The sequence below is a fragment of the Bufo bufo genome, chromosome 1 (assembly GCF_905171765.1).
Source record: "Bufo bufo chromosome 1, aBufBuf1.1, whole genome shotgun sequence".
NCBI lineage: Eukaryota > Metazoa > Chordata > Amphibia > Anura > Bufonidae > Bufo > Bufo bufo.
The window spans coordinates 796,716,527-796,743,778 of NC_053389.1; the positions used below are offsets into that span (position 1 = coordinate 796,716,527).

The 27,252-nt window shown below is 46.4% G+C and overlaps 1 protein-coding gene across 1 annotated transcript in view; it reads left to right on the plus strand.

Moving 5' to 3' along the window:
• The window catches only part of LOC120986498 (complement C3-like), a 445,179-nt gene that overhangs the window by 164,189 nt on the left and 253,738 nt on the right, over positions 1-27,252 (plus strand). The window contains exons 13-16 of the mRNA XM_040415121.1: positions 405-520; positions 3,692-3,838; positions 15,541-15,750; positions 24,549-24,752. Coding sequence (XP_040271055.1) covers positions 405-520; positions 3,692-3,838; positions 15,541-15,750; positions 24,549-24,752 — 677 coding nt within the window. The remainder of the gene's footprint in view (positions 1-404; positions 521-3,691; positions 3,839-15,540; positions 15,751-24,548; positions 24,753-27,252) is intronic.

A 27,252-nucleotide genomic window follows, 5' to 3' on the forward strand; every position in this document is an offset into this window, starting at 1 on the left:
TACCCAGTCCCCATAGCTCTGTGTGCTTTTATTGTTAAAAAAACAACCCGATTTGATACATATGCAAATTAACCTGAGATGAGTCCTGTATGTGAGATGAGTCAGGGAGAGGACTAATCTCAGCTTAATTTGCATATGTATAAAAAAAATTTTTTTATTTTACACAATAAAAGCACACAGAGCTATGGGGACTGGGTATTGCGGATGCGCTAGCGGCCATCTAGCAGCCCATGTCCTCAGCTCTATACACAAAATCCCCGTGACAGGTTCCCTCTAATTACATGCAATTACAAGAATATTCAGATCCAGGTGCTGGCTTGAAAAATGTACAATATTTTCATGGGACAACCTCTTTAATCATAGCTATGTAAATACACTGTAATGCACGGCTCCTTCTCTTACAGGCAGTGATATGGCAGAATATGAGCTGGATAACATCTTCATTGTGGAATCTCCTTATAAAATTCTCTACACAAAAACATCCAAGTTTTTCAAGCCTGGAATGACATTTGATCTTACGGTAAGTGCACTGATTTCATATTACATTATATGGTATTGTATAGTTTTTATTTATTAAGCACCTTTATCTTCTGCTTCTACCCCGGGAAAGTGTTTCCCTTCCTGTCCAGACCATTTTTTTGCAAATCTGTCACTTTATGTGGTAACAAGTTTGGAATGCTTTTACTTATCCAAGTCCTTCTGAGATAATTTTCTCTGACACATTGTACGTCAGTGGTAAATTTGAGTTGATATATTCCACCTTTATTTATAAAAAAATAAAAACATTTTTGGATACATGTGATATATTTTTATAAAGCAGGTCGTTACGGCTGCGGTAATACCTAATATGAATACTTTTTATTTATTTTTATTTTCAGTTTTACACATTAAAAGCATTCATGAATTCAATAAAATGATTTAGTGTCTCTATTTTCTGAAAGCCATATTGTTTTATTTTCTGGGTGATTGTCTTATGTAGGGACTCATTTTTTGCAGGATGAGGCACTATTTTGGGGTACATATGACTTTTTGATCGCTTGGTATTACACTTTTTGTGATGTAAGGTGACACCAAAAAATGGCTTATTTATTTTTCTACAGAGTTTATCTGGCTTTTTTTTTTTACTTGAAACGTTATTTTTTTATTATGAAACACTTTTTTTAAAATTTTTTTAACTTTTTTTTGTCCCTCTCTGAAACTTCAGCTTTTGCAATGCATCTGTATTGTAATGCATTGCCTGTCAGTGTATTACACAGTGTAAGGCCTCATGCACACAAACCTATTTTATTTACGTCTCCTTTCATTTTTTTTTTTGGCGGATTGGATGTGGACCCATTCAATTCAATGGGTCCTTAAAAAATGCAGACAGCTCACTGTGTGCTGTCCGCATCCTTATATCCGTTCTCTAGCCTAGCAAAAAATATAGAACATGTCCTATTCTTTTCAGTTTTGCGGACAAGGATAGGCATTGTTACAATGGATCCGCAAAAAAACTGATGCAACACTGATGTCGTCCGTATTTTTTGCAGATCCACATTTTGCACTTCACTGGAATTTGTCTAGGAGACCCAGTCTGGGGCTGAACCTCCTAGGCCTCTGCAAGGCATCGGGCTGCCTTCTCACCCATTGGGGTCCCAGCTCTACAGAAGGGGGTCCGATGGAGATCCTGACTGACCGCAAACACCCTCTATGCTGCGGTCAGCGCTTACTGCGGCATAGCAGGAGTTAATCCTCCAACATCGGCTTTTACACCTGGAGGATACAGCAGGTGCCCGGTTGTCAGTGACTGCCAGGCCCCTGCATTGATTGGACGTGCACCGCTCTGGTGCCCGTGCGATCAGCATGACGTACATGTGTTATGCTTTTTCATATTACAAAGCTTCCAAAATTGTCCCTTATAAGGAGCAGACGATGTTTAAACACATGGTGTTAGGGGGGAAAAAAATTGGCTTGGGGAGGGGAACAAATGTTCCAAAATGATGCCTTGACAGGTTCGAAATGCCTGCCAATATGACACGCACAAGTGTTAATTGTCAGAAAAAAAGTGGCTTGTTGTGAAAAAAACTAAAACAAAATCTGCCTTTTTTGGGAGCAGCAGTGTGGCGTTTGGCCGCAATAGTAGCGGGAGCAGAAGCAGCATAGCAGGTCCGCTGTCTATGGGTAGTAGTAGTGGTGGTACAGTAGTAGTAGCAGCAGATGCTCTGCGTTAATAGCGGTGGCAGTAGGGGATTAGCAGCAAGGAGCAGCATCAGCCATAGGGTACATTTTGGCAGAAAGGCAGGAACATGATGGAGGCAGCTGCAGCCTTACGGAAGATGATGGTCGGCGGCTGTGGCATAATGGAGTAGGAAGCAGCAGAATTACAGAACGTGATGGTAGGCAGGTCGCAGCAGTGGTGTGATGACAGCTGGCAGGCAGACCGTGACAGAGGCCCTGAAAGCAGAGCTAGATCTATTCATTGGAATTAGTTGGAGACAGGCTCGGACTGGCCCACAGGGGTACAGGTGAATCCCCCAGTGAACCCCTAATCTCCCACCCCCTGACACATAACACAGTAGACTTACTGCACTACATACATATATTCAATGTACAGCACCCCCACCAGCCTATGTTCATATAAAAAACTTGAAAGATTATTAAAGAAACTCCCCAGTTTATTATTATAGACACTACCAGAGCTGAGATGACTTCTAGGTGTAGAGGAAAGCTACCAGTGTCCTCTTCTCCCCCAGGACCTACCTTCTCAAAGTTGCTGCAGGGACCCCACATTCAATCATCTGGTAGCATCTTGCTGCTGTGTGAGCAGGTAATATTTGAATGTTTCTGTACGGTGGGCCCCCAAGATAAATTTTTCTGGTGGGCCCTATGCACCCTAGTCTGACACTGGTTGGAGGTGTGTGAAAATCCCCCTGAATCCAGACGTAGTTCATTTTGATAAGTGACATCTTGAACACTGGCGGAGGACGACTTGATCCATTTGGGTGTCACCACGCTCACCGCAGCATTGAAAATCCTTTGAGATGAGACTGGAGGCTGGGCAATAAAGCAGAAAGACAGCAAGCTGTGCCAGTTCGGGCTACTGTTCCAGAGACGGGACAGAATTTAGGTACGCCTAAACCGTGGAAAAACTGCTCCATCATGTTGATGAGACTGAAATGGCTGCTGCCGTGGCTTCTGTTTGTGGCGGAGGGGTTAGGTGCAGAGAGGGGCTTCTCTTTCAGACACGCTGATGGCAGGAATCTGCCCACCATAAGCTGCGGCAAGCTGCGTACACAGTGTTTCCTAGTAATAACGTAATTTAGCCTCCCTTTCTCTGAGACAAAAGCATTCCCTCATCTTGCATTGATGGTCTAAAAGCATGGCTATCTAGTAATCATCAGACTGCTTGATGTCAACGATACACCTGTCTCTGCATAAGCAAGTGAGCATACAGGTCGCTATTCTGGTCAGCGTGCTCGAGGAGCCAGTTCTTTCCAGCTTCGCCCCCTACTGAGATGATTGGGTGTCTTGGCCGCTGCCATCCTTAAATGTCATTAATAAAGGTTGTATTTTAGGGAGGGTTTTTACTCCCTTTTTTTTTTTTTTTTCTGTGATTTCATATAAGATAACAGGATTTTAAATGGCACACTTTAGGAATCAAAGGGGAGGGGGCTTTGCCTTTTAGTCTCATTTTTGTCTTTATCCATTTCAGGTGTTTGTCACTAATCCTGATGGGTCTCCGGCTGATCGCGTCCCTGTTGTAGTAAATCCAGGAGATTGCAGACGATCAACTAAAAAAGATGGAACCATTCGGCTGACCCTGAATACTTTATCAGACATAGACACGCTGGAGATAACAGTAATTTTTCTATTTTTGTACATGTCTCCATTCGGATAAGACTAATAAAGCTAAGAATATTTGAAAGTGTTGGTATTGATGGCCTATCCTCTGATTGGCGGAGGGCCTTCACCCCACTCCCCAGCCAATCAGCTGTTTCAGAGTAGCTTCGGCTCAAGAAGTTGGCACCAGAACCAAACAGCTCCATCAACTATGTAGTGGACACAGCTGGTCACAAATTGCATACACTGTGGAAGGAGCTGTGTAGTTCCTGCCATAACTTCCAGTGCCAGAGCTACTCAGGAGCAGCTGATCGGTGGGGGTTAAGGAAATCGGACTACCACTGACTGATATTGATGGCCTTTTCTGCGGATATACAGTTAGGTCCATATATATCTGGACAGAGACAAAAATTTTCTAATTTTTGTTCTGTACATTACCACAATGGATTTTCGACAAAACAATTCAGATGCAGTTGAAGTTCAGACTTTCAAAGGTTTCTATCATCAGAAATTCTGTTATGTAGCTGACTGACATTAGCGATGTGCTAATGTCAGCAGTACATAACAGTGTTCTTTATACTTTTGTCCCTGCCGCCGTTCTCCTAAAAAAAAAAAACACACTTTTAAAGTATGCTAATGAGCCTCTAGGTGCTATGAGGGCGTTGATTCAGCACCTAGAGGCTCGGTCTACTAACCATTTATCCCACCCAGGTCCTCTGTCTAGCCCGCCCCGCTCCTCATGAGTGACGTCCGAGTTAGCTGGATTGCTGAAGAAATCCCGCACCTGAGCCATCCACTTCTGTATTCTGTGCAGGCTTAGTGAGTGAATGACGCGCTCCTGGTGCGAGCTTCCTCACTGCGCCTGCGCCGACTACGTCACAGATGGTGTGCAGGTCCAAATGATACAACTAGCCAAGTATTTACTAAAGTGTGTAGGGTGTCTTAACTTGTTATTCCTCCACTGCAGCAGGGTCTGGAAACCTTTACACAGGTAACCTAGCTGACTAGCTCCTTCCTTGGCCTTGCATATTCTGTAAACTTCTTGATCTTTCTCTTTAGCTGGAGGCCTGAGGAGAGGAGGCCATAGTGTCTGTTGCCTACCCCTGTAGGCTCTACTTCAGACTGACTCGAATTCTGGTGCTACGGGTGGGGCCATCCCACACCCTGGCTTCCTAAAAGGGCTGGGACAGAATACTTAACTCTGGCCATGTCTATCCCATACATAAACATGCTGGGTGCAATACATACCAGAGAATAGCATCACATTACATTACCAAACAATTGCAGATGGCTCTGGTACTGTATTGTTATTGGCTATGAATATTGTATTTTAGACTGACTATAAGATATTGGGGTCCATCAGCCCTTCAGATATGCCATGTGACTGATTTTGGCCCAGTGCTATGGATAGTGCAACAAACCCAAACATGACACAATGCTGTACAGGGTGGGCCATTTATATGGATGCACCTTAATAAAATGGGAATGGTTGGTGATATTAACTTCCTGTTTGTGGCACATTAGTATATGTGAGGGGGGAAACTTTTGACCATGGCAGCCATTTTGAATCCAACTTTTGTTTTGTCAATAGGAAGAGGGTCATGTGACGCATCAAACTTATAGGAATTTCACATGAAAAACAACGGTGTGCTTGGTTTTAACGTAACTGTATTCTTTCATGAGTTATTTACAAGTTTCTGACCACTTATAAAATGTGTTCAATGTGCTGCCCATTGTGTTGGATTGTCAATGCAACCCTCTTCTCCCACTCTTCACACACTGATAGCAACACCGCAGGAGAAATGCTAGCACAGGCTTCCAGTATCCGTAGTTTCAGGTGCTGCACATCTCGTATCTTCACAGCATAGACAGTTGCCTTCAGATGACCCCAAAGATAAAAGTCTAAGGGGGTCAGATCGGGAGACCTTGGGGGCCATTCAACTGGCCCACGATGACCAATCTACTTTCCAGGAAACTGTTCATCTAGGAATGCTCGGACCTGACACCCATAATGTGGTGGTGCACCATCTTGCTGGAAAAACTCAGGGAACGTGCCAGCTTCAGCGCATAAAGAGGGAAACGCATCATGTAGCAATTTCACATATCCAGTGGCCTTGAGGTTTCCATCGATGAAGAATGGCCCCACTATCTTTGTACCCCATATACCACACCATACCATAATTTTTTTTGTTCCAAAAGTCTTGGCGGGATCTATCCAATGTGAGTTAGTGTCAGACCAATAGCGGTGGTTTTGTTTGTTAACTTCACCATTCACATAAAAGTTTGCCTCATCACTGAACAAAATCTTCTGCGTAAACTGAGGGTCCTGTTCCAATTTTCGTTTTGCCCATTCTGCAAATTCAGTGCGCTGATGTGGGTCATCCTCGTTGAGATGCTGCAGTAGCTGGAGTTTGTAAGGGTGCCATTTGTGAGTAGCTAATATCCGCCGAAGGGATGTTTGACTAATGCCACTCTCCAGTGACATGCGGCAAGTGCTACGCTGTGGGCTCTTGCTGAATGAAGCTAGGACAGCCACTGATGTTTCTTCATTAGAGACAGATTTCATAAGTCCACATTTTGGCAAATCCAACACTGAAACAGTTTCACGAAACTTAGCAAGCAGTTTACTAACTGTAGCATGGGAGATGGGTGGTCTCGTAGGTAGAGTTGAGCGAACACCTGGATGTTCGGGTTCGACGAGTTCGGCCGAACTTTCGAAAAATGTTCGGGTTCGGGATCCGAACTCGACCCGAACTTCATCCCGAACCCGAACCCCATAGAAGTCAATGGGGACCCGAACTTTTGGGCACTAAAAAGGCTGTAAAACACACCCGGAAAGGGCTAGAGGGCTGCAAAAGGCAGCAAAATGTAGTTAAATCCCCTGCAAACAAATGTAGATAGGGAAATGATGAGTTAACATAAAATAAATAAAAATTAAACAATATTAATTGGAGTGAGGTCCCATAGCACAGAATCAGGCTTCAAGTCACCCACCAATGGAGAAGGTCACTTACTATTATTTTGACCACAGCACCCAGACAAAGGAGAGAGGTCCCACAGCAGAGAACCAGGCATCATATCACCCACCACAGGAGTAGGCCACCATTTAGTTACTTTGACCCCTACACCCAGACGGAGGAGAGAGGTTACACAGCAGAGAATCAGGCATTTAGATCACCCACCACAGGAGTAGGCCACCATTGAATCAGACCCCGGCAACCATGTCAGATGGCACAAGCATAAGCTTTATATCAATCAGCACAGGAGAAGGCGACTTTGACAGACTTTGACCCCTACACCCGGACGGAGGAGAGAGGTTTCAAAGCAGAGAATCAGGCATTTAGATCACCCACCACAGGAGTAGGCCCCAATTTAATGGGACCCCGGCAACCATGTCAGATGGCACAACCATCAGCTTTATATCAATCAGCACAGGAGAAGCCACCATTGAGTTACTTTGACCCCTGCACACAGGAAGAGGAGAGAGGCCCCACAGCACATATTCTGGCATCATATCAGCCACCACAGGAGAAGCCACCATTGAGTTACTTTGACCCCCGCACCCAGGAAGAGGAGAGAGGCACCACAGCACATATTCTGGCATCATATCAGCCACCACAGGAGAAGCCACCATTGAGTTACTTTGACCCCTGCACCCAGGAAGAGGAGAGAGGCCCCACAGCACATATTCTGGCATCATACTAACCACCACAGGAGAAGCCACCATTGAGTTACTTTGACCCCTGCACCCAGGAAGAGGAGAGAGGCCCCACAGCACATATTCTGGCATCATATCAGCCACCACAGGAGAAGCCACCATTGAGTTACTTTGACCCCCGCACCCAGGAAGAGGAGAGAGGCACCACAGCACATATTCTGGCATCATATCAGCCACCACAGGAGAAGCCACCATTGAGTTACTTTGACCCCTGCACCCAGGAAGAGGAGAGAGGCCCCACAGCACATATTCTGGCATCATACTAACCACCACAGGAGAAGCCACCATTGAGTTACTTTGACCCCTGCACCCAGGAAGAGGAGAGAGGCCCCACAGCACATATTCTGGCATCATATCAGCCACCACAGGAGAAGCCACCATTGAGTTACTTTGACCCCCGCACCCAGGAAGAGGAGAGAGGCACCACAGCACATATTCTGGCATCATATCAGCCACCACAGGAGAAGCCACCATTGAGTTACTTTGACCCCTGCACCCAGGAAGAGGAGAGAGGCCCCACAGCACATATTCTGGCATCATATCAGCCACCACAGGAGAAGCCACCATTGAGTTACTTTGACCCCCGCACCCAGGAAGAGGAGAGAGGCACCACAGCACATATTCTGGCATCATATCAGCCACCACAGGAGAAGCCACCATTGAGTTACTTTGACCCCTGCACCCAGGAAGAGGAGAGAGGCCCCACAGCACATATTCTGGCATCATACTAACCACCACAGGAGAAGCCACCATTGAGTTACTTTGACCCCTGCACCCAGGAAGAGGAGAGAGGCCCCACAGCACATATTCTGGCATCATATCAGCCACCACAGGAGAAGCCACCATTGAGGTACTTTGACCCCCGCACCCAGGAAGAGGAGAGAGGCACCACAGCACATATTCAGGCATCATATCACACACCACAGGAGAAGGCCTCTTTCAGTGATTTAGGCCTTTGGACCCAGACAGAGGAGAGAGGCACCACAGCACATATTCTGGCATCATATCAGCCACCACAGGAGAAGCCACCATTGAGTTACTTTGACCCCTGCACCCAGGAAGAGGAGAGAGGCCCCACAGCACATATTCTGGCATCATATCAGCCACCACAGGAGAAGCCACCATTGAGTTACTTTGACCCCCGCACCCAGGAAGAGGAGAGAGGCACCACAGCACATATTCTGGCATCATATCAGCCACCACAGGAGAAGCCACCATTGAGTTACTTTGACCCCTGCACCCAGGAAGTGGAGAGAGGCCCCACAGCACATATTCTGGCATCATACTAACCACCACAGGAGAAGCCACCATTGAGTTACTTTGACCCCTGCACCCAGGAAGAGGAGAGAGGCCCCACAGCACATATTCTGGCATCATATCAGCCACCACAGGAGAAGCCACCATTGAGTTACTTTGACCCCCGCACCCAGGAAGAGGAGAGAGGCACCACAGCACATATTCTGGCATCATATCAGCCACCACAGGAGAAGCCACCATTGAGTTACTTTGACCCCTGCACCCAGGAAGAGGAGAGAGGCCCCACAGCACATATTTTGGCATCATATCAGCCACCACAGGAGAAGCCACCATTGAGTTACTTTGACCCCCGCACCCAGGAAGAGGAGAGAGGCACCACAGCACATATTCTGGCATCATATCAGCCACCACAGGAGAAGCCACCATTGAGTTACTTTGACCCCTGCACCCAGGAAGAGGAGAGAGGCCCCACAGCACATATTCTGGCATCATACTAACCACCACAGGAGAAGCCACCATTGAGTTACTTTGACCCCTGCACCCAGGAAGAGGAGAGAGGCCCCACAGCACATATTCTGGCATCATATCAGCCACCACAGGAGAAGCCACCATTGAGTTACTTTGACCCCCGCACCCAGGAAGAGGAGAGAGGCACCACAGCACATATTCAGGCATCATATCACACACCACAGGAGAAGGCCTCTTTCAGTGATTTAGGCCTTTGGACCCAGACAGAGGAGAGAGGCACCACAGCACATATTCTGGCATCATATCAGCCACCACAGGAGAAGCCACCATTGAGTTACTTTGACCCCTGCACCCAGGAAGAGGAGAGAGGCCCCACAGCACATATTCTGGCATCATATCAGCCACCACAGGAGAAGCCACCATTGAGTTACTTTGACCCCCGCACCCAGGAAGAGGAGAGAGGCACCACAGCACATATTCAGGCATCATATCACACACCACAGGAGAAGGCCTCTTTCAGTGATTTAGGCCTTTGGACCCAGACAGAGGAGAGAGGCACCACAGCACATATTCTGGCATCATATCAGCCACCACAGGAGAAGCCACCATTGAGTTACTTTGACCCCTGCACCCAGGAAGAGGAGAGAGGCCCCACAGCACATATTCTGGCATCATATCAGCCACCACAGGAGAAGCCACCATTTAGTTACTTTGACCCCTGCACCCAGGAAGAGGAGAGAGGCACCACAGCACATATTCTGGCATCATATCAGCCACCACAGGAGAAGCCACCATTTAGTTACTTTGACCCCTTCACCCAAACAGAGGAGAGAGGTTCCACATCAGAGAATCAGGCATCATATCAACCACCACAGGAGTAGGCCACAATTTAGTTTATTTGACCCCTGCACCCAGGAAGAGGAGAGAGGCCCCACAGCACATATTCTGGCATCATATCACACACCACAGGAGAAGGCCTCTTTCAGTGATTTAGGCCTTTGGACCCAGACAGAGGAGAGAGGTCAGAGATTAGCTTCATATCCCCCAGCACAGCAGAAGACCGCTTTATTTGACTTAGGCCTCAGCACCCAGACAGAAGACAGAGGTAGCATGGCAGAGGTTATGGCTTCATGTCACCCGTTAGTTTAACCGGCCACTTTCATCTGGTTAGGCCCCGGCGCCCAGACAGAGAAGAGTTTCATTCAACTGTGGGTTTCATAAAATTTGTATCAAATAAAGAAGTGGCCCGTAGCACAACAAGACATGTTTTAGGCAGTTAATAAGGACTACTCTGCACAAGGGAGGGACAGGTCCTGTGGGATCCATGCCTGGTTCATCTTTATGAAGGTCAGCTTGTCCACGTTGGCTGTGGACAGGCGGCTGCGCTTGTCAGTAATGACGCCCCCTGCCGTGCTGAATACGCGTTCAGATAAAACGCTGGCCGCCGGGCAGGAAAGCACCTCCAAGGCATAACATGCTAACTCTGGCCACGTGGACAATTTCGAAACCCAGTAGTTGAATGGGGGCGAACCATCCGTCAGGATGTGGAGGGGTGTGCAGACATACTGTTCAACCATGTTAGTGAAATGCTGCCTCCTGCTAACACGTTCCGTATCAGGTGTCGGTGCAGATAGCTGTGGCGTGGAGACAAAACTTTTCCACATTTCTGCCATGCTAACCCTGCCCTCAGATGAGCTGGCCGTGACACAGCTGCGTTGGCGACCTCTTGCCACTCCTCTGCCTTCACCTTCCACCTGTTCCCCTGTGACATGTGGGAATGCTCTCAAGAGCGCCTCTATCAGCGTGCGCTTGTACTCGCGCATCTTACGGTCGCGCTCCAGTTCAGGAATTAAAGTGGGCACATTGTCTTTATACCAGGGATCCAGCAGGGTGGCCACCCAGTAGTCTGCACACGTTAAAACGTGGGCAACTCTGCTGTCGTTGCGCAGGCATTGGAGCATATATTCGCTCATGTGGGCCAGGCTACCCATGGGTAAGGACAAGCTGTCCTCTGTGGGAGGCGTATCGTCATCGTCCACCGTATCCCCCCAGCCACGCACCAGTGATGGGCCTGGGCTGCCACCCCGCTGTGAACTTGCGTCATCCTCGTCCCCCTCCACCTCCTCCTCCTCATCCTCCTCGTCCTCCAGTACAGTGCCTTGGCTGGCGACTTGTGAACCTGTCCTCTGCTGCTTAAACAAACCTCCCTCTGAGCCACTTCGAACAGACTGGCCCGAAAGTGTTAGAAACGAGCCCTCATCCTCCTCCTCCTCCTCCACCTGGGCCACCTCCTCTAACATCATTGCCCTAAGTGTTTTCTCAAGGAGACATAGAAGTGGTATTGTAACGCTGATAACAGTGTCATCGCCACTGGCCATGTTGGTGGAGTACTCGAAACAGCGCAGCAGGGCACACAGGTCTCGCATGGAGGCCCAATCATTGGTGGTGAAGTGGTGCTGTTCGGCAGTACGACTGACGCGAGCGTGCTGCAGCTGAAACTCCACTATGGCCTGCTGCTGCTCGCACAGTCTCTCCAGCATGTGCAAGGTGGAGTTCCACCGGGTGGGCACGTCGCATATGAGGCGGTGAGCGGGAAGGCCGAAGTTCCGCTGTAGCGCAGACAGGCGAGCAGCGGCAGGATGTGAACGGCGGAAGCGCGCACAGACGGCCCGCACTTTATGCAGCAGCTCTGACATGTTGGGGTAGTGGTGAATGAACCTCTGCACCACCAAGTTCAGCACATGCGCCAGGCAAGGGATGTGCGTCAAACCGGCTAGTCCCAGAGCTGCCACGAGATTTCGCCCATTATCGCATACCACCAGGCCTGGCTTGAGGCCCACCGGCAGAAACCACTCGTCGGTCTGTTGTTCAATACCCCGCCACAACTCCTTTGTGCTGTGGGGCCTGTCCCCCAAACATATGAGTTTCAGAATGGCCTGCTGACGTTTACCCCGGGCTGTGCTGAAGTTGGTGGTGAAGGTGTGTGGCTGACCGGATGAGCTGGTGGAAGCAGTGGAGGAGGAAGCCGAGTAGGAGGAGGAGGCTACAGGAGGCAGAGAATGATGCCCTGCGATCCTAGGGGGCGGAAGGACGTGCGCCAAGGAACTGTCCGCCGGGGGCCCAGCCGCCACTACATTCATCCAGTGTGCAGTTAGTGAGATATAGCGTCCCTGGCCGTGCTTACTGGTCCACGTATCTGTGGTTAGGTGGACCTTGCCACAAATGGCGTTGCGCAGTGCACACTTGATTTTATCGGACACTTGCATGTGCAGGGAAGGCACGGCTGTCTTGGAGAAGTAGTGGCGGCTGGGAACCACATACTGCGGGACAGCCATGGCCATCAGCTGTTTGAAGCTGTCTGTGTCCACCAGCCGGAATGACAGCATTTCAAAGGCCAGCAGTTTAGAAATGCTGGCGTTCAGGCCAAGGGCTCGAGGGTGACTCGGGGGGAATTTGCGCTTCCTCTCTAAGGTTTGAGATATTGAGAGCTGAACGCTGCTGTGTGATATAGTGGAGACGCTAGTTGACGGTGGCGGTGGTGGTGGTGTCGGTGGCACATCCTCTGTTTGCTGCTCGGCAGGTGGCAACATTCCTCTCGAGGCGGAAGCCGAGGCAGCAGCGGTAGAGGGAGCAGGGGGAGCCTCAGCGAGTGCCTGGTTTTTAAGGTGTGTACCCCACTGCAGTTCATGCTTTGCATGTAGATGCCTGGTCATGCAGGTTGTGCTGAGGTTCAGAACTTTAATGCCTCGCCTCAGGCTCTGATGGCAGAGCGTGCAAGTCACTCGGGTCTTGTCGGTAGGACATTGTTTAAAGAAGTGCCATGCCAGGGAACTCTTTGAAGCTGCCTTTGTGGGGCTGGGTCCCTGTTGGCGATGTCCAGTAGCAGGCGAACTCTGGGGGCGGCGGCTCATCTGCTTTGGCCCCCTGCTCCCTCTTTGGCTTCGCTGTTGTCTCGGTCTCACCACTACCTCTTCCTCTGAACTGTGAAAGTCATCGCCACGACCTTCAGTCCATGTGGGGTCTAAGACCTCATCGTCCTCTGCATCGTCTTCCACCCAGTCTCCCTCCCTGACCTCCTCCTGTTCAGTCTGCACACTGCAAAAAGACGCGGCAGTGGGCACCTGTGTTTCGTCATCATCAGAGAGTCGGTGACTCTGCTGTGGTGGTATTCCCATGTCCTCTTCATCTGGAGACATAAGTGGTTGTGCGTCAGTGCATGGTATGTCTTCCTCCACTGGGGAAGGGCTAGGTGGACGCCCCTGGGAAACCCTGGAAGCAGAGTCTTCAAACAGAAGAAGAGACTGCTGCATAACTTGTGGCTCAGACCGTTTCCCTGATATGCTTGGGGGTGATGTGACAGACTGATGGGCTTGGTTTTCAGGTGCCACCTGTGCGCTTTCCGCAGAAGACTGGGTGGAAGACCATGTGGTGAACGTGCTGGAAGCACTGTCGGCCACCCAATCGATTAATGCCTGTACCTGCTCAGGCCTTACCATCCTAAGAGCGGCATTGGGCCCCACGAGATATTGCGGTACATTCTGCCGGCTAGTTGAGGGAGTTTGTTCCCTACTGTGTGCGCCTGGGGCCGAACGGCCACGTCCTCTACCAGCAACAGAGGCTCCACGGACACCACCACGACCGCGTCCTCGTCCCTTAATAGTATTTTTCTTCATTGTTGCGATTCAACTCGCACCACAATGAAATATATTATTTTTTATAAGCAAAATCCCCTCACTGGAATACTTTCAGTCTTTTGACTGTATGGATTACAGATGGAATGACTGTTATATGTGAGTACCGCTTTCTTTGACAGATTCTAGTATGGGTACATATATGTTTTCCCAACCCCAGCACATTAGTTTGCTAATTCCAGATGTATGAAACGCAGGCCTAACTGTATCTAGTATATTGAACGCCAGATAAACTAACTTGGCCTTTTTTAAATAAAAAAAAAATACCCTCACTGGAATACTTTATGGCTTTTCACTGTATGGATTACAGGTGGACTGGTATTAGTAGGGGTGACACAAGCACACCCAAGTCCCTGATGTAGGATTTCTATGGCACAGACCACTATTACAAGTGATTAATGGACGTTGGGAGAGATTGTGCTGCAGCACTAGTCCCAAGATGGCCGCCGCCTATCAGCCCAGTAACATGTGCCACAAAATGGTCTGCACAACCTTTAAAAAAAATAGCCTTGGACTGTGCTGCTAAATCGCTATTGGTCTGAATCCCAGGTGTAGATGTCTGACTTGTTTGGAGCTTTGGAATGCACACTGTGGCAGCTTCTGCTGCAGCACTACAAGTCGCAAAATGGCGGCCGGCGGTCAGCCCAGGTACATGTGGATGGAAAAATCACTCTGGCCACTCTAAAAATAGCCAATCCCTATCAAAAAAGCAGCTCAGCTGCAGTTGTTCAGATGAATCACAGGTGGAGTAGAGAAATTTGCTTCCAGTTATTCAATTATCCCTGCCTATTCTCGCCCTAGCATCAGCTGCGTCTATCCCTGTTCTATTCACATCGGGAGTGAGCACGTCCCGACGTGCGCACAAGCTTATAAAGAGGCTGAGTCACATGCTGCACTTGGCCAATCACAGCCTTGCCAATAGTAGGCATGGCTGCGATGGCATCTTAGGGCAAGTAGTATGATGCATGTTGATTGGCTGCTTTGCAGCCTTTCAAAATGCGCCAAAATACATGCCGAACGACGAACCCGAACCCGAACTTTTACGAAAAAGTTCGGGTTCGGGTCCGTGTCACGAACACCCCAAAATTCGGTACGGACCCGAACTATGCTCGAACTGTTCGCTCAACACTACTCGTAGGGTGTCTTGCATTGAAATCTGCTGCAATGACCCGGTTACTGCGTTCACCAGACATCAACACAATTTCTATCCGCTCCTCACGTGTTCTCCTCGGCGACATGTCAATGGCTGTAAACAAAGAGAAACTTGTAAATAACTCATGAAAGAATAAAGTTACATTAAAACCAAGCACTCCGTTGTTTTTCGTGTGAAATTCCCAATATGTTTGTGTCACATAACCCTCTTCCTATTGACAAAACAAAAGTTGGATTCAAAATGGCCGCCATGGTCACCACCCATCTTGAAAAGTTTCCCCCTCACATATACTAATGTGCCACAAACAGGAAGTTAATATCACCAACCATTCCCATTTTATTAAGGTGTATCCATATAAATGGCCCACCCTGTATATTGTTTTTGACTATGACAAATTCAACTGTTAGCACTATATTTCCTCTTTCTTCCTCTAGGTATCAACAACAGATAAAAACATACCTACGGAAAAACAAGCTTCTGCCACCATGGTGGCCTCTGCTTACCAACCAACCAATAGTAAAAACTATTTACATCTCAGTGTCCTGGGGACAGAATTGAAGCTAGGAGACAATATAGGGATCAACTTTATTATCCGGAACAATGACAGTGAAATTCAAAACCGGATCACCCAGTTCAACTATGTGGTAAATACATTTTCCTTGTCTTTTGTTTCACATAAACCATATAAATTGTTGGCCCATGCTAAAGGGGTTCTAAGCTTTGGACAATAGCTTTTTGTTGGAAGAATACCCCAAAAAATAAGAGAATCATAGAGTATCTTGCTTCTGTGACCCACATTGATCAGTTGTAATCTGTGGTGGAGCGCCATCCCAGGGAAATGAATTATTGCATGGTGCTCAATAAATCAATGGGCTGTCTACGGAATTCATGAACATCATGTGTCCTCCTCTGGAGAGAGATGCTCTTTTTAGCCACTCTCTACTTAATTAACATGGGCAGGCCAGTCCCATACTTCATAATGTCGTTAGGGCCCATACAGATGTCCAGAATTCACAGATTAGTAACATAGTTTATAAGGCTGAAAAAATACATTTGTCCATCCAGTTCGGCCTGTTATCCTGCAAGTTGATCCAGAGGAAGGCAAAAAAAAATCTGTGAGGTAAAAGCCATTTTTCCTCACTTTAGGGGAAAAAAATTCCTTCCTGACTCCAATAAGGCATCAGAATAACTCCCTGGATCAATGACCCCTCTCTAGTAGCTATAACCTGTAATATTATTACACTCCAGAAATACATACAGGCCCCTCTTGAACTCTTTTAGTGAACTCACCATCACCACCTCCTCAGGCAGAGAGTTCCATAGTCTCGCTGCTCTTACCGTAAAGAATCCTTCTATGTTTGTGTACAAACCTTCTTTCCTCCAGACGCAGAGGATAAACCCTCATGACAGTCACAAATCTAAGGATAAATAGATGATGGGAGTGATTTCTGTACTTACCCCTGATATATTCATACATAGTTATTAGATCTCCCCTTAGTCGTCTTTTTTCTAAAGTGAATAACTCTAATTTTGATGATCTTTCTAGGACCTGTAGTCCACCCATTCCAGTTATTACTTTAGTTGACCCCCTCTGAACCCTCTGCCTTGTTCACAGGAGCCCAGAACTGTACACGGTCCTCCATGTGTGGTCTGACTAGGGATTTGTAAAGTGTCAGGACTATGTTCTCATCACGGGCATCTATGCCCCTTTTGATGCAAACCAGTATCTTATTGGCCTTAACAGCAGCTGCCTGACACTGGTTTCTGCAGCTTAGTTTGCTGTTCACTAAAATTCCTACGTCCTTTTCCATGTCATTGTTACCCAGTGTTTTACCTTTTTAGTATGTACGGGTGACTTGCATTAATCCTTCCCATGTGCATAACCTTAGATTTGTCAGTGTTAAACATCATCTGCCACTAACGATCTGCCCAAGCCTCATTATTATTATTATTATTATTATTATTATTATTATTATTATTATTCCATTCATTCCATTATTCCCTTCATTATTCCTGTACATATGAGAAGAGGTATACATACATAATACAGACAATTGCAGTAATCATAAACAAAACGAGTTACAAACTGGTACAGAAGGAGAACGGGCCCTGCCCGTGAGGGCTTAAAATCTACATGGTATGGGAGAAGGACACAGTAAGTGGCAGCAGGGTCACTGGTTGTAGGCTTGTCTGAAGAGGTCTGTTTTCAGGTTTCTTTTGAAGGATTCCACTGTATGTTGGGGTAGCGAGTTCCAGAGTATGGGGGATGCACGGGAGAATTCTTGGAGGCGATTGTGGGAAGAGGTGATAAGAGGAGAGAAGGAGGTCTTGTGAGGATCGGAGAGTGCGTGTGGGATGTATCGGGAAAGTAGCTCAGAGGTGTAGGGAGGGGACAGGTTATGGACGGCCTCGCATGTATTTGTTAGTTCTGTGAAGTGAATTCGCTGGGCAAAGGGGAGCCAGTGAAGGGATTGGCAGAGGGAAGGGGCAGAGGAGTAATAGGGTGAGAGGTGAATTAGTCGGGCAGCAGAGTTGAGGATAGATTGGAGGGGTGCGAGAGTGCTAGATGGAAGGCCACAGAGAAGAGTGTTGCAGTAGTCTAGGCGGGAGATGATGAGGGCATGTACAAGCATTTTTGCAGATTCAAAGTTAAGGAAAGCGTGAATGCGGGAGATGTTTTTGAGTTGGAGATGGCAGGTGGTGGAAAGGGCTTGGATGTGCAGTCGGAAGGAAAGGGCAGAATCCAAGGTCACTCCAAGGCAGCGGACTTGGTTGACCGGGGATAGTGTGCAGCCATTGATCGTGATAGATAGGTCTGTAGGGGGGTTGAGCAAGATGGGGGAAAGATGATGACTTCTGTTTTATCCATGTTAAGTTTTAGAAAGCGAAAGGCGAAGGATGATATAGAAGATAGACCTTGTGGGATTCTTGATAGTAAGGTGGTGATGTCTGGACCAGAGAGGTAGATTTGTGTGTCATCAGCATAGGAGTGATACTGAAAGCCATGGGACTCTATGAGCTTTCCCAGGCCAAAAGTGTAGATAGAGAAGAGTAGGGGTCCTAGGACAGAGCCTTGCGGGACACCAGAGAGGTAATGAGACAAGGAGGTGGTGCAGGAGTGGGAGACGTAAAATGTCTGTTCTGTGAGGTATGATGTGATCCAGGAGAGAACCAGGTCAGTGATGCCAAGAGATGAGAGAGTTTGCAACAGAAGGGAGTGGTCAACATTGTAGAATGCAGAGGACAGGTCAAGGAGAAGGAGGACCGAGTATTGTTTCTTGGTTTTGGCTGTTAGTAGGTCATTGGTGACTTTGGTAAGGGCAGTCTCAGTGGTGGGGCCGGAAGCCAGATTGTAGGCGGTCGAGGAGGGAGCAGGAGGAGAGGTGAGAGGACAGTTCTGAATGAACAAGTAGCTTTGAGGCATACGAAAGAAGTGATATGGGGCGATAACTGGACAAAGAAGATGGGTCAAGTGAAGGCTTTTTGAGGATGGGTGTAATGGTAGCATGTTTAAAAGCAGAGGGGAAGACACCAGAGGTTAGTCATAGGTTGAAGAGATGAGTTAGGGCTGGGATAAACACTGTAGTGAGGTTAGGGATGAGGTGGGATGGGATTGGGTCAAGTGCACAGGTGGTCAGATGAGATCTGGAGAGTAGAGTGGAGAGTTTAGTAGGTCATTGGTGACTTTGGTAAGGGCAGTCTCAGTGGTGGGGCCGGAAGCCAGATTGTAGGCGGTCGAGGAGGGAGCAGGAGGAGAGGTGAGAGGACAGTTCTGAATGAACAAGTAGCTTTGAGGCATACGAAAGAAGTGATATGGGGCGATAACTGGACAAAGAAGATGGGTCAAGTGAAGGCTTTTTGAGGATGGGTGTAATGGTAGCATGTTTAAAAGCAGAGGGGAAGACACCAGAGGTTAGTCATAGGTTGAAGAGATGAGTTAGGGCTGGGATAAACACTGTAGTGAGGTTAGGGATGAGGTGGGATGGGATTGGGTCAAGTGCACAGGTGGTCAGATGAGATCTGGAGAGTAGAGTGGAGAGTTTTTCTTCTGTAATGGTGGAGAAGCGGGTTTTGGGAGAAGAGGCCTGAGCAGTTGTGTAGAGGGTCCGTGGGGACTGTGTACTGAAGCTTTCTCTGATGTTGACTATCTTTTGTTTGACGTATTTGGCAAAGTCCTCAGCTGAGATGACAGGAGAGGATGGGGGCGCTGCTGGATGGAGAAGGGAGTTAAAAGTGTTAAAAAGTTGTTTAGGGCTGTGAGCCAGGGAAGATATGAGAGATGAGAAGTAGGCCTGTTTTGCATCAGCGAGTGAGGATTTGAATATGAGGAGGGATTGCTTGTATGCCGTGAAATGATCTTTAGAATAGATTTTCTTCCATTGCCGCTCAGCAGCCCTGGAAGCTTGTCTGAGTTTTTTGGGTCAGGTTGGTGTGCCAGGGTTGTCTGTAAATTCTTTGGGTTTCGTTGTGTGTGAGGGGGGCAACAGTGTCCAGAGCTGTACTTATTGTGGTGTTATATAGGGTGGTGGCAGCATTTAAGTCTTAGAGGGAACAGATGGTAGATAGTGGGAGAAGAGAGTCAGAAAGCAAGCAAAAGTCGAGATGTTTAAGGTTCCTGCAGGGGTGTGCTAGTGTGTGGACCGGGGGAGCTGCAGAAGAGACCAATGAAGAGAAGGTGAGTAGGTTGTGGTTGGATAGGGGGAGAGGCGAATTAGAAAGTTTAGATAGGGAGCAGAGGCGGGTAAAGATAAGATCCAGAGTGTGACCATCTCTGTGGGTGGGAGCTAAAGACCACTGTGATAGGCCGAAGGAGGAAGAGAGTGACAGGAGTTTAGAGGTGGCAGGTGTCAATAGGGATGTTGAAGTCACCCATGATAGTGGGGATGTCGGCAGAAAGAAAGTGTAGTAGCAAGAAAATGTAGTAGCCAGGTGTTAGTGGTCAAGAAAGATGGTGGCTGGGCCTGGGGGGCGGTAAATGACGGCTACTTGAAGGTTGGAGGGAGAGTAGATGCGAACAGAGTGTACTTCAAATGAGGTGAGCGTAATGTAGGATGGCAGTGGAGTTGGGCTGTAGGAGCAGGTGTCTGATAGAAGACCAACTCCTCCACCATTTTTGCAGCCGGGGCAGGGGGTGTGGGTGAATTGAAATCCACTATATGAGAGTGCAGCAGGGGAGGAGGTGTCAGAGGGTGTCAGACATGTTTCTGTGAGACCCAGAAAGGAAAGTTTTTGAAAGATAAAAAGTTAATGAATGTAGGACAGTTTGTTACAGACAGAGCGTGCATTCCATAGTGCTCCTGCAAGAGGAACCAAAGGAGAATGGGTCAGAGGAATGGTTATTAGGTTTAAGGGGTTGCAGAGATTTGTAGCGGGACATGGAGGTGATAGTGGGGATTTGCTGAGGGGGGCCTGGATTTGGAGAGATATCACCAGCAATAAGGAGAAGCAGAGAAAGTGTTAATAGGTGAGAATAAGAGAGGGCAGTAGGTATCTGTGTGTGTTTGGGAAGGAAGTGTTTTATGTTGGCAAACAGGTTTGTGCAAGCTGTCAGATGAGAAGGTAAGATGGAGGAAGAGATGAGAAGTTCCTTGCTGGGTGAATGGATGTGGGGATATTTCAGGAGGTTGTGGAAAAGTGGGATGGGATTGGGTGAAGTGCACAGGTGGTCAGATGAAAAATGTAAACACTGTTTGCATTAACTATGTCTGTAATTACCTGTGGTCCCCTTCTGGTTCAATTCTGGTATAATTCAGTATGTGCACTTAAGAGTTGCACTTGAGAGATGTTGCATTTGGAAAGGCCAAGGTCTGGAAGACATTGGAACTTAGATTTATACCACTCAGTGTTCAATCAGGTGTGACCACGAGGGGGGGGGGGGCTACATTTGGCCTAATCAAGGGACCAGATACAGGGGTGAAATAGTCAATGTAAACAAATGCTCAATAAATCTAGCAGGGAAAGAGACATTAAAGTTCAATGCAGACATACCAGAACATGAGAAGGAAAGATGAAGGGTGTGGACAATATCAGACTCTGGAAAAGTTGGTCCAATCTATCCAGATCCCTCTGTAGCAGTATACTGTCCTCTGACATGTTAATTACTTTACACAGTTTAGTGTTATCTACAAAAATTGATATTTTACTGTACAAGCCTTCTACAAGATCATTAATAAATATATTAGAGAATAGGGCCCAATGCTGACCCCTGTGGTACCCCACTAGTGACAGTGAGCCAATCTGAGTGTGTACCATTGATAACCACCCTCTCTTCTCTATCACCAAGCCAGTTACTTACCCACATACAGACATTTTCTTCCAGTCCAAGCATTCTCATTTTATATACTAACCTTTTATGTGACACAGTATCAAATGCTTTGGAGAAGTCAAGATATACAACATCCATTGATCCGCCACAGTCAAGTCTAGAACTCCTCATATAAACTGATTAAATTAGTTTCACATGACCGATCACTAATGAAGCCATGCTGATATGGTGTTATTTGCTTATTTTCATTGAGGTACTTTAAGATAGCATCTCTTAAACCTAAAAACAGTTTACCCACCACAGATGTTAAACTTACCGGCCTATAGTTTCCGCTCTGTTTTTCGGCTCTGTTTTTGGACCCTTTTTGAATATTGGCTTCACATTTGCTATGCGCCAATCCTGTGGAACACTTCCTGTTTTATAGAGTCCTCAAATATCAGAAATAAGGGTCTGGCTATGACATTACTTAATTCTCTTAGGATACAGGGGTGTAGGCCATCTGGTTCCGGAGATTTGTCTATTTAAAAAAAAAATATTAAGACGCCACTGTACTTCATCCTGGGTCAGACAGTGCACTTTTCATGGGGAATTTACTTTTATATTCTGCATTTCATCTGTAAATTTATTAGCCTCAGATAATACAGTAGAGAAAAAAAAAATAGCTTTGCTTCCCCTGACACCTTATTTATACTTTTAACATTTATATAATTGAAGAACATCTCTCTGTCTCTAGTTTTGCTTTTATTTGTCTTTTACATATTCAATTTTTTTCCTTATAGTTTTCCAAGGCTTCCTCGTTACCCTCCTGTTTTAGTGATTTAAATGCTTTGTCATTTATTGCTTTCTTTACAATTCTATTTATCCCCACATTGTTTTTTTTCTTGTTTCTTACACTTTTTTTCCCCCATAAGGTATGTACCTCTCACAATTAGAGTTTAGGATGGTCACTATTTCCCAGGTGCCCCTCCAACCTGCACGTCTGTTGTTCTGTCAGGTCTATTGGTTAATTCTAAGGCTACTTTCACAGTTGCGTTCGGGGTTCCGCTTGAAGGCTCTCACAAGCGGCCCCGAACGCATCCGTCCAGCCCCAATGCATTCTGAGTGGATACGGATCCGCTCAGAATGCCTCAGTCTGGCTCCGCTTGGCCTCCGTTCCGCTCAGCAGACGGACACCCGAACGCAGCTTGCAGCGATCGGGTGTCCGTCTGGCCGTGCGGAGCCAAACGGATCCATCCAGACTTACAATGTAAATCAATAGGGACGGATCCGTTTGAAGTTGACACAATATGGTGCAATTTTCAGACTGATCCGTCCCCCATTGACTTTCAATGCAAAGTCTGGACGGATCCGTCTGACTAACTTTCACACTTAGATTTTTTTGTGAAATATAATGCAGACGGATCCGTTCTGAACGGATACCATCGTTTGCATTATAGGAGCGATCCGTCTGTGCAGACACCAGACGGATCCGCACCAAACGCAAGTGTGAAAGTAGCCTAAGTCTAGTATGGCCGTCTCTCTAGTCAGGTCCTGAACCAGTTGGGAAAGGTAATTGTCTTTGGTTATTGCCAAGAGCCTGTTTCCATTATGAGATGTACAAGTTTCAGTTTCCCAGTCTATATCTGGGTAGTAACGACCTCATGATACACCGCCTCATCTATCTCGTTTAGTAGTATATTTTCTGTGGACTCTGGTATATTAGATGGCTTATAATAAACTCCTATTAGCATTTTATTATGTTTTTGCCTCCATGTATTTCTACGCACAGTGACTACAGATGTTCATGTCCCTCACTTATATCTTCTCGGACTGTGGGCTTTAGACAGGACTTTACATAAAGGCAGAACCCTCCCCCTCTCCGGTTTTGATGATCCTTTCTAAACAGAGATGAAACCCTGTACATTAACCGCCCAGTCATAGCTATCCAGCCATGTCTCAGTTATTCCCACTATGTCATAGTCCTCCTCACACATCACTAATTCCAGTTCACCAGTTTTATTAGTCAGGCTTCTGGCATTCGTATATATACAATTAAGAGGTTTATGTATATTTTTTACCCTACACCTTTCCTGTTCTAGTCACTCCTTCCATTCCTCCCCCAATTTCATTGCCTTGCCCCTGGTCTCTATCTGCACTATTTTCCCCTCCTATAGTGTAATTACCCCCCCCCCCAGTCCCTAGTTTAAATACTCCTCCAACCTTCTAGCCATCTTCTCCCTCAAAACAGTCGCACCTTCCCAATTGAGATCCAGCCCATCCCTACGATAGAGCCTGTAGCCGACAGAGAAGTCGGCCCAGTTCTCCATGAACCCAAACCCCTCCCTCCTACACCAGTTCTTGAGCCACTTGTTAAACTCCCTAATCTCCCGCTGCCTTTCTTGTGTGGCTCGTGGTACAGGTAGTGTTTTGGAAAACACTACCTCCCAGTAATCTGTCAACCCGATCCACGATGTGTCGAACTCGAGTGCCAGAAAGACAACACACTGTTCGACGATCCCAGTCTTTGTGACAGATCACCCTATCTGTACCTCTAAAAATGGAGTCTCCCACTACCAGCACCTGCCTGGCCTGCCCTGCTCTCCTGGTCCCCTTCTAACTGGAGCTGACATTCCCCTGACTGGCAGAGGAAGTGTCTGGCTGCACAAGTGTTGGGTTGTGTTTTATCAGGGCTAGCCTCCTTGGCACTCTTCCCTCTACCCAGTTTTCTAAATGTTATCCAGCTACCTACCTCACTTTCCTGAGCCTCCATGCTATCACCTACTACTGTATTTGTCCTATAATTCTATCATATTGAAGCAATAAGGGTGTGTGTGTGTGGCGGGGGGGGGGGGGGTGCTAAACTGACCAAAGCCCCCTTCTGCTAGCAGAGATCCAGTTTAAACATCAGATCTGACCATGTAGGACCATCTTGGATCAACTTTGGTCATGGACACAATTTTTTTCAAAAACATCTACATTTTTATGGTTGATGTATTATGGATCTGTGCAACAACACCGATCCATAATATGGTCATGGGAATGATACCCAACCCCAATGGATCAATGTATATTCCTAGTCATGACATGATGGAGGTTTAGTTGTAGAAACCATGATATCTGGCAGTAGTTGATGAAGCATTCAAGAAATTTCCCATTCACATTTCTCTATTCTGATATTGATGTTTTTTTTTTCTACAGATAATGAACAAAGGAAGGATAATGAAGGTGGGAACACAGGCAAGGGAGAAGGGCCAGCCTCTTGTGACTATGTCACTGGCAATAACAGAAGAATTTATCCCTTCATTTCGCATTTTGGCATACTATACCGTGACCAATGGAGAAGTTCGGGAAATTGTGGCTGACTCTATTTGGATTGATGTAGCCGATACCTGTATGGGGACGGTAAGAAAATTAGTCATTAGAGATGATAGCACCAGTATTATATTCTTCTATTTTTTAACAGGGGAAATTATCTGGTATTGACAGATTTAGCAGCCTCCAAGTGGTAGGGCCAAACTCATGTTATGCATCCAGTGGCCCAAAAATACATACAGTACATTTATTTTGCTTCTCTACTGTGCCCTTTTTTCAATTCTTTCCCTTCCCCTTTTCTTTTCTCTCTTCTTGCTTCCTGATTTCTGGTGTCATACGATACCTCATGATACACATTATTGAGGGACATTTCAGTAACACAGCAGCTCATCAAGGACATGAATTATAACAGTAGACAATTGACAGTAACATACCTGGGACATGACGGTACCTACTAGCGTAAAACAACCATACATTAATATCAATGACAAGCCAAGTTATTTTTTATTGTCCCAATTTTTCTTATTTGCTCCAACTCCTCCTCCAATGTATCCAGATGGCAACCATCTGCTGAGCTTGCCTTCCTGATATGCTTGTTATGCCTGTTAGCCATCAGCACTCGGCACTACGGACTGGAAGAACAGTGCAATTTTCTGCGCAAGTTAAATGACCTTTCTTTCCGCAAGAAGTACAGTCTCCTCATCCCTTTTTATAAACCCACTACGTATTGTACCTCCAGTCTAGTTTGTTATCCAAGTGGACTCCTAAATGTTTGTAACTTCCAACCTGCTTCACTCTGACCACCAATAATAACAGGTAGAAATTCCTTCTTCCTCCCACTATAATTCACCACCATCTCCTTAAGTCTTCTTTACTTTCAGCTGTAGACAATTTGCCTGACACCACTACACAAAATTTGATACCAACTCTCTATATTTCTCCTCACCACGGCCCACCTAATACATCCGACTACCACAAAGTCATCTGAGAATTTTTTGGAGGTGACAAAAATCTGCCGTATACATCTACACTACTTAGTAATCTGCCAGGTAGTCTATTATTCAATTTACCATCTTATCAGCAACCTGCATATTAATCATTTTTTGGTTAGTTAAGTGTTGCTGTAAAGTATAAACTCACTAGAGAAATGAAAAAACATTGCACGCACAGTGGAGTCGTCAATGAATGTACTCTATGTAACAGAAACATAACTGCATCGTCCACCCCCACTTTTTTTGGTAGGCAAACTTAACTACTGAGGCACTACAGCGGCCATTTTAACTACTGTGGGCACTATATGGGAGCATTTTAACTACTTGAGTTACTATAGAGGGAATTTTAATTACCAATAACACTATAGGGGGCATAATAAATACAATGGCACTATAAAGGGGTCTTAATTCTAATGGGGGATCTAAAAGGGGCCTTATTAATACTGGGAGCACTAAAGAGGGTCCTTTTTAATACTATGGAGAGGCTTTATGTGACACAGACTACCAGGTGCACCAGAATGTTACCAGCAATACACAGTGGCACATTCCATATAAAGAAAAGTCTCAGTTTTGAGGGATTAGCCAGTGTTGTCAGTTGCATATCATTGTGGTGCACCTTTTGCAGTGATTTATGTATTTTTATATTTTTATCCACACACTACTCCATCTTGTGTAGGATGCTCTTTTGGTGCATGTGGTCTGCTGCCGTCATCCTCCATTGTATGCATTTTTTGCTGGCGATTTCCGTTCGCAACGGATCACATGCGGAGGAATTGCTCCCCCGGTTATAAACACGCTACAGTGTTTGGGGTTTTTGAGCATTTCCTCCCATTTAGGCCACTTTATTTCAGTGATTTTTCACACTATGGTGTAGAGTACCACTAACTGGGCACTCTTGTGGAGCATTAGCATTATTGGGAGCATTGTAGCAGCACTATTACTAATGAGGGCATTGTGGTAGAGAATTATTATTATTAGTGGAACTATTAGTATAGGGGGAGCTATCTGTACGACACTATCTTTGCAGTATATCATCTGGTGGCATTAGGGATCACAGTAGGGGCACAGTTTTGGGTGTAAGATCAGGATAACACTGTTGGGGGACCAGGGTCAGGAGGATTCTAGCAAAAGAGAGAAACATAAGATGTCTGTGTGGCAAACTTTGCAGAGATGAAATGTCCCTGAAAGAATTTGTGGTGGACTAAATGGTGAAGAGGAAAGAGAATGTCTACATCAGATGAGACGCCACATGTGGGCACTGGATTTAATAGGCATGGGGTGCTGAATAGTCCTCTGTTTGTTAGCACTGAATGTAATGTCCATCTAGAAAGTAAAATGCCTTTAGTACTAGGATAGGGGAGCAGGGGATGGTTGGAGGCCGTTTTTTACAGAATTTGGCATATATGCATTGGCGCTTGGGCCCCAGATCTTTTGAAACCCTAGCAATGTCCATACATTTCACATAGTCAGGGCCCAAACGCCACATGTGACCCACAGATTGAGGAGCACTGTATCTCAATATTATTTAATATATAGTGTTTAAGCTTAAGTTCAGTGACATCATGTCTGTTTAAATGATGTCACCCTTTCTGCATCTT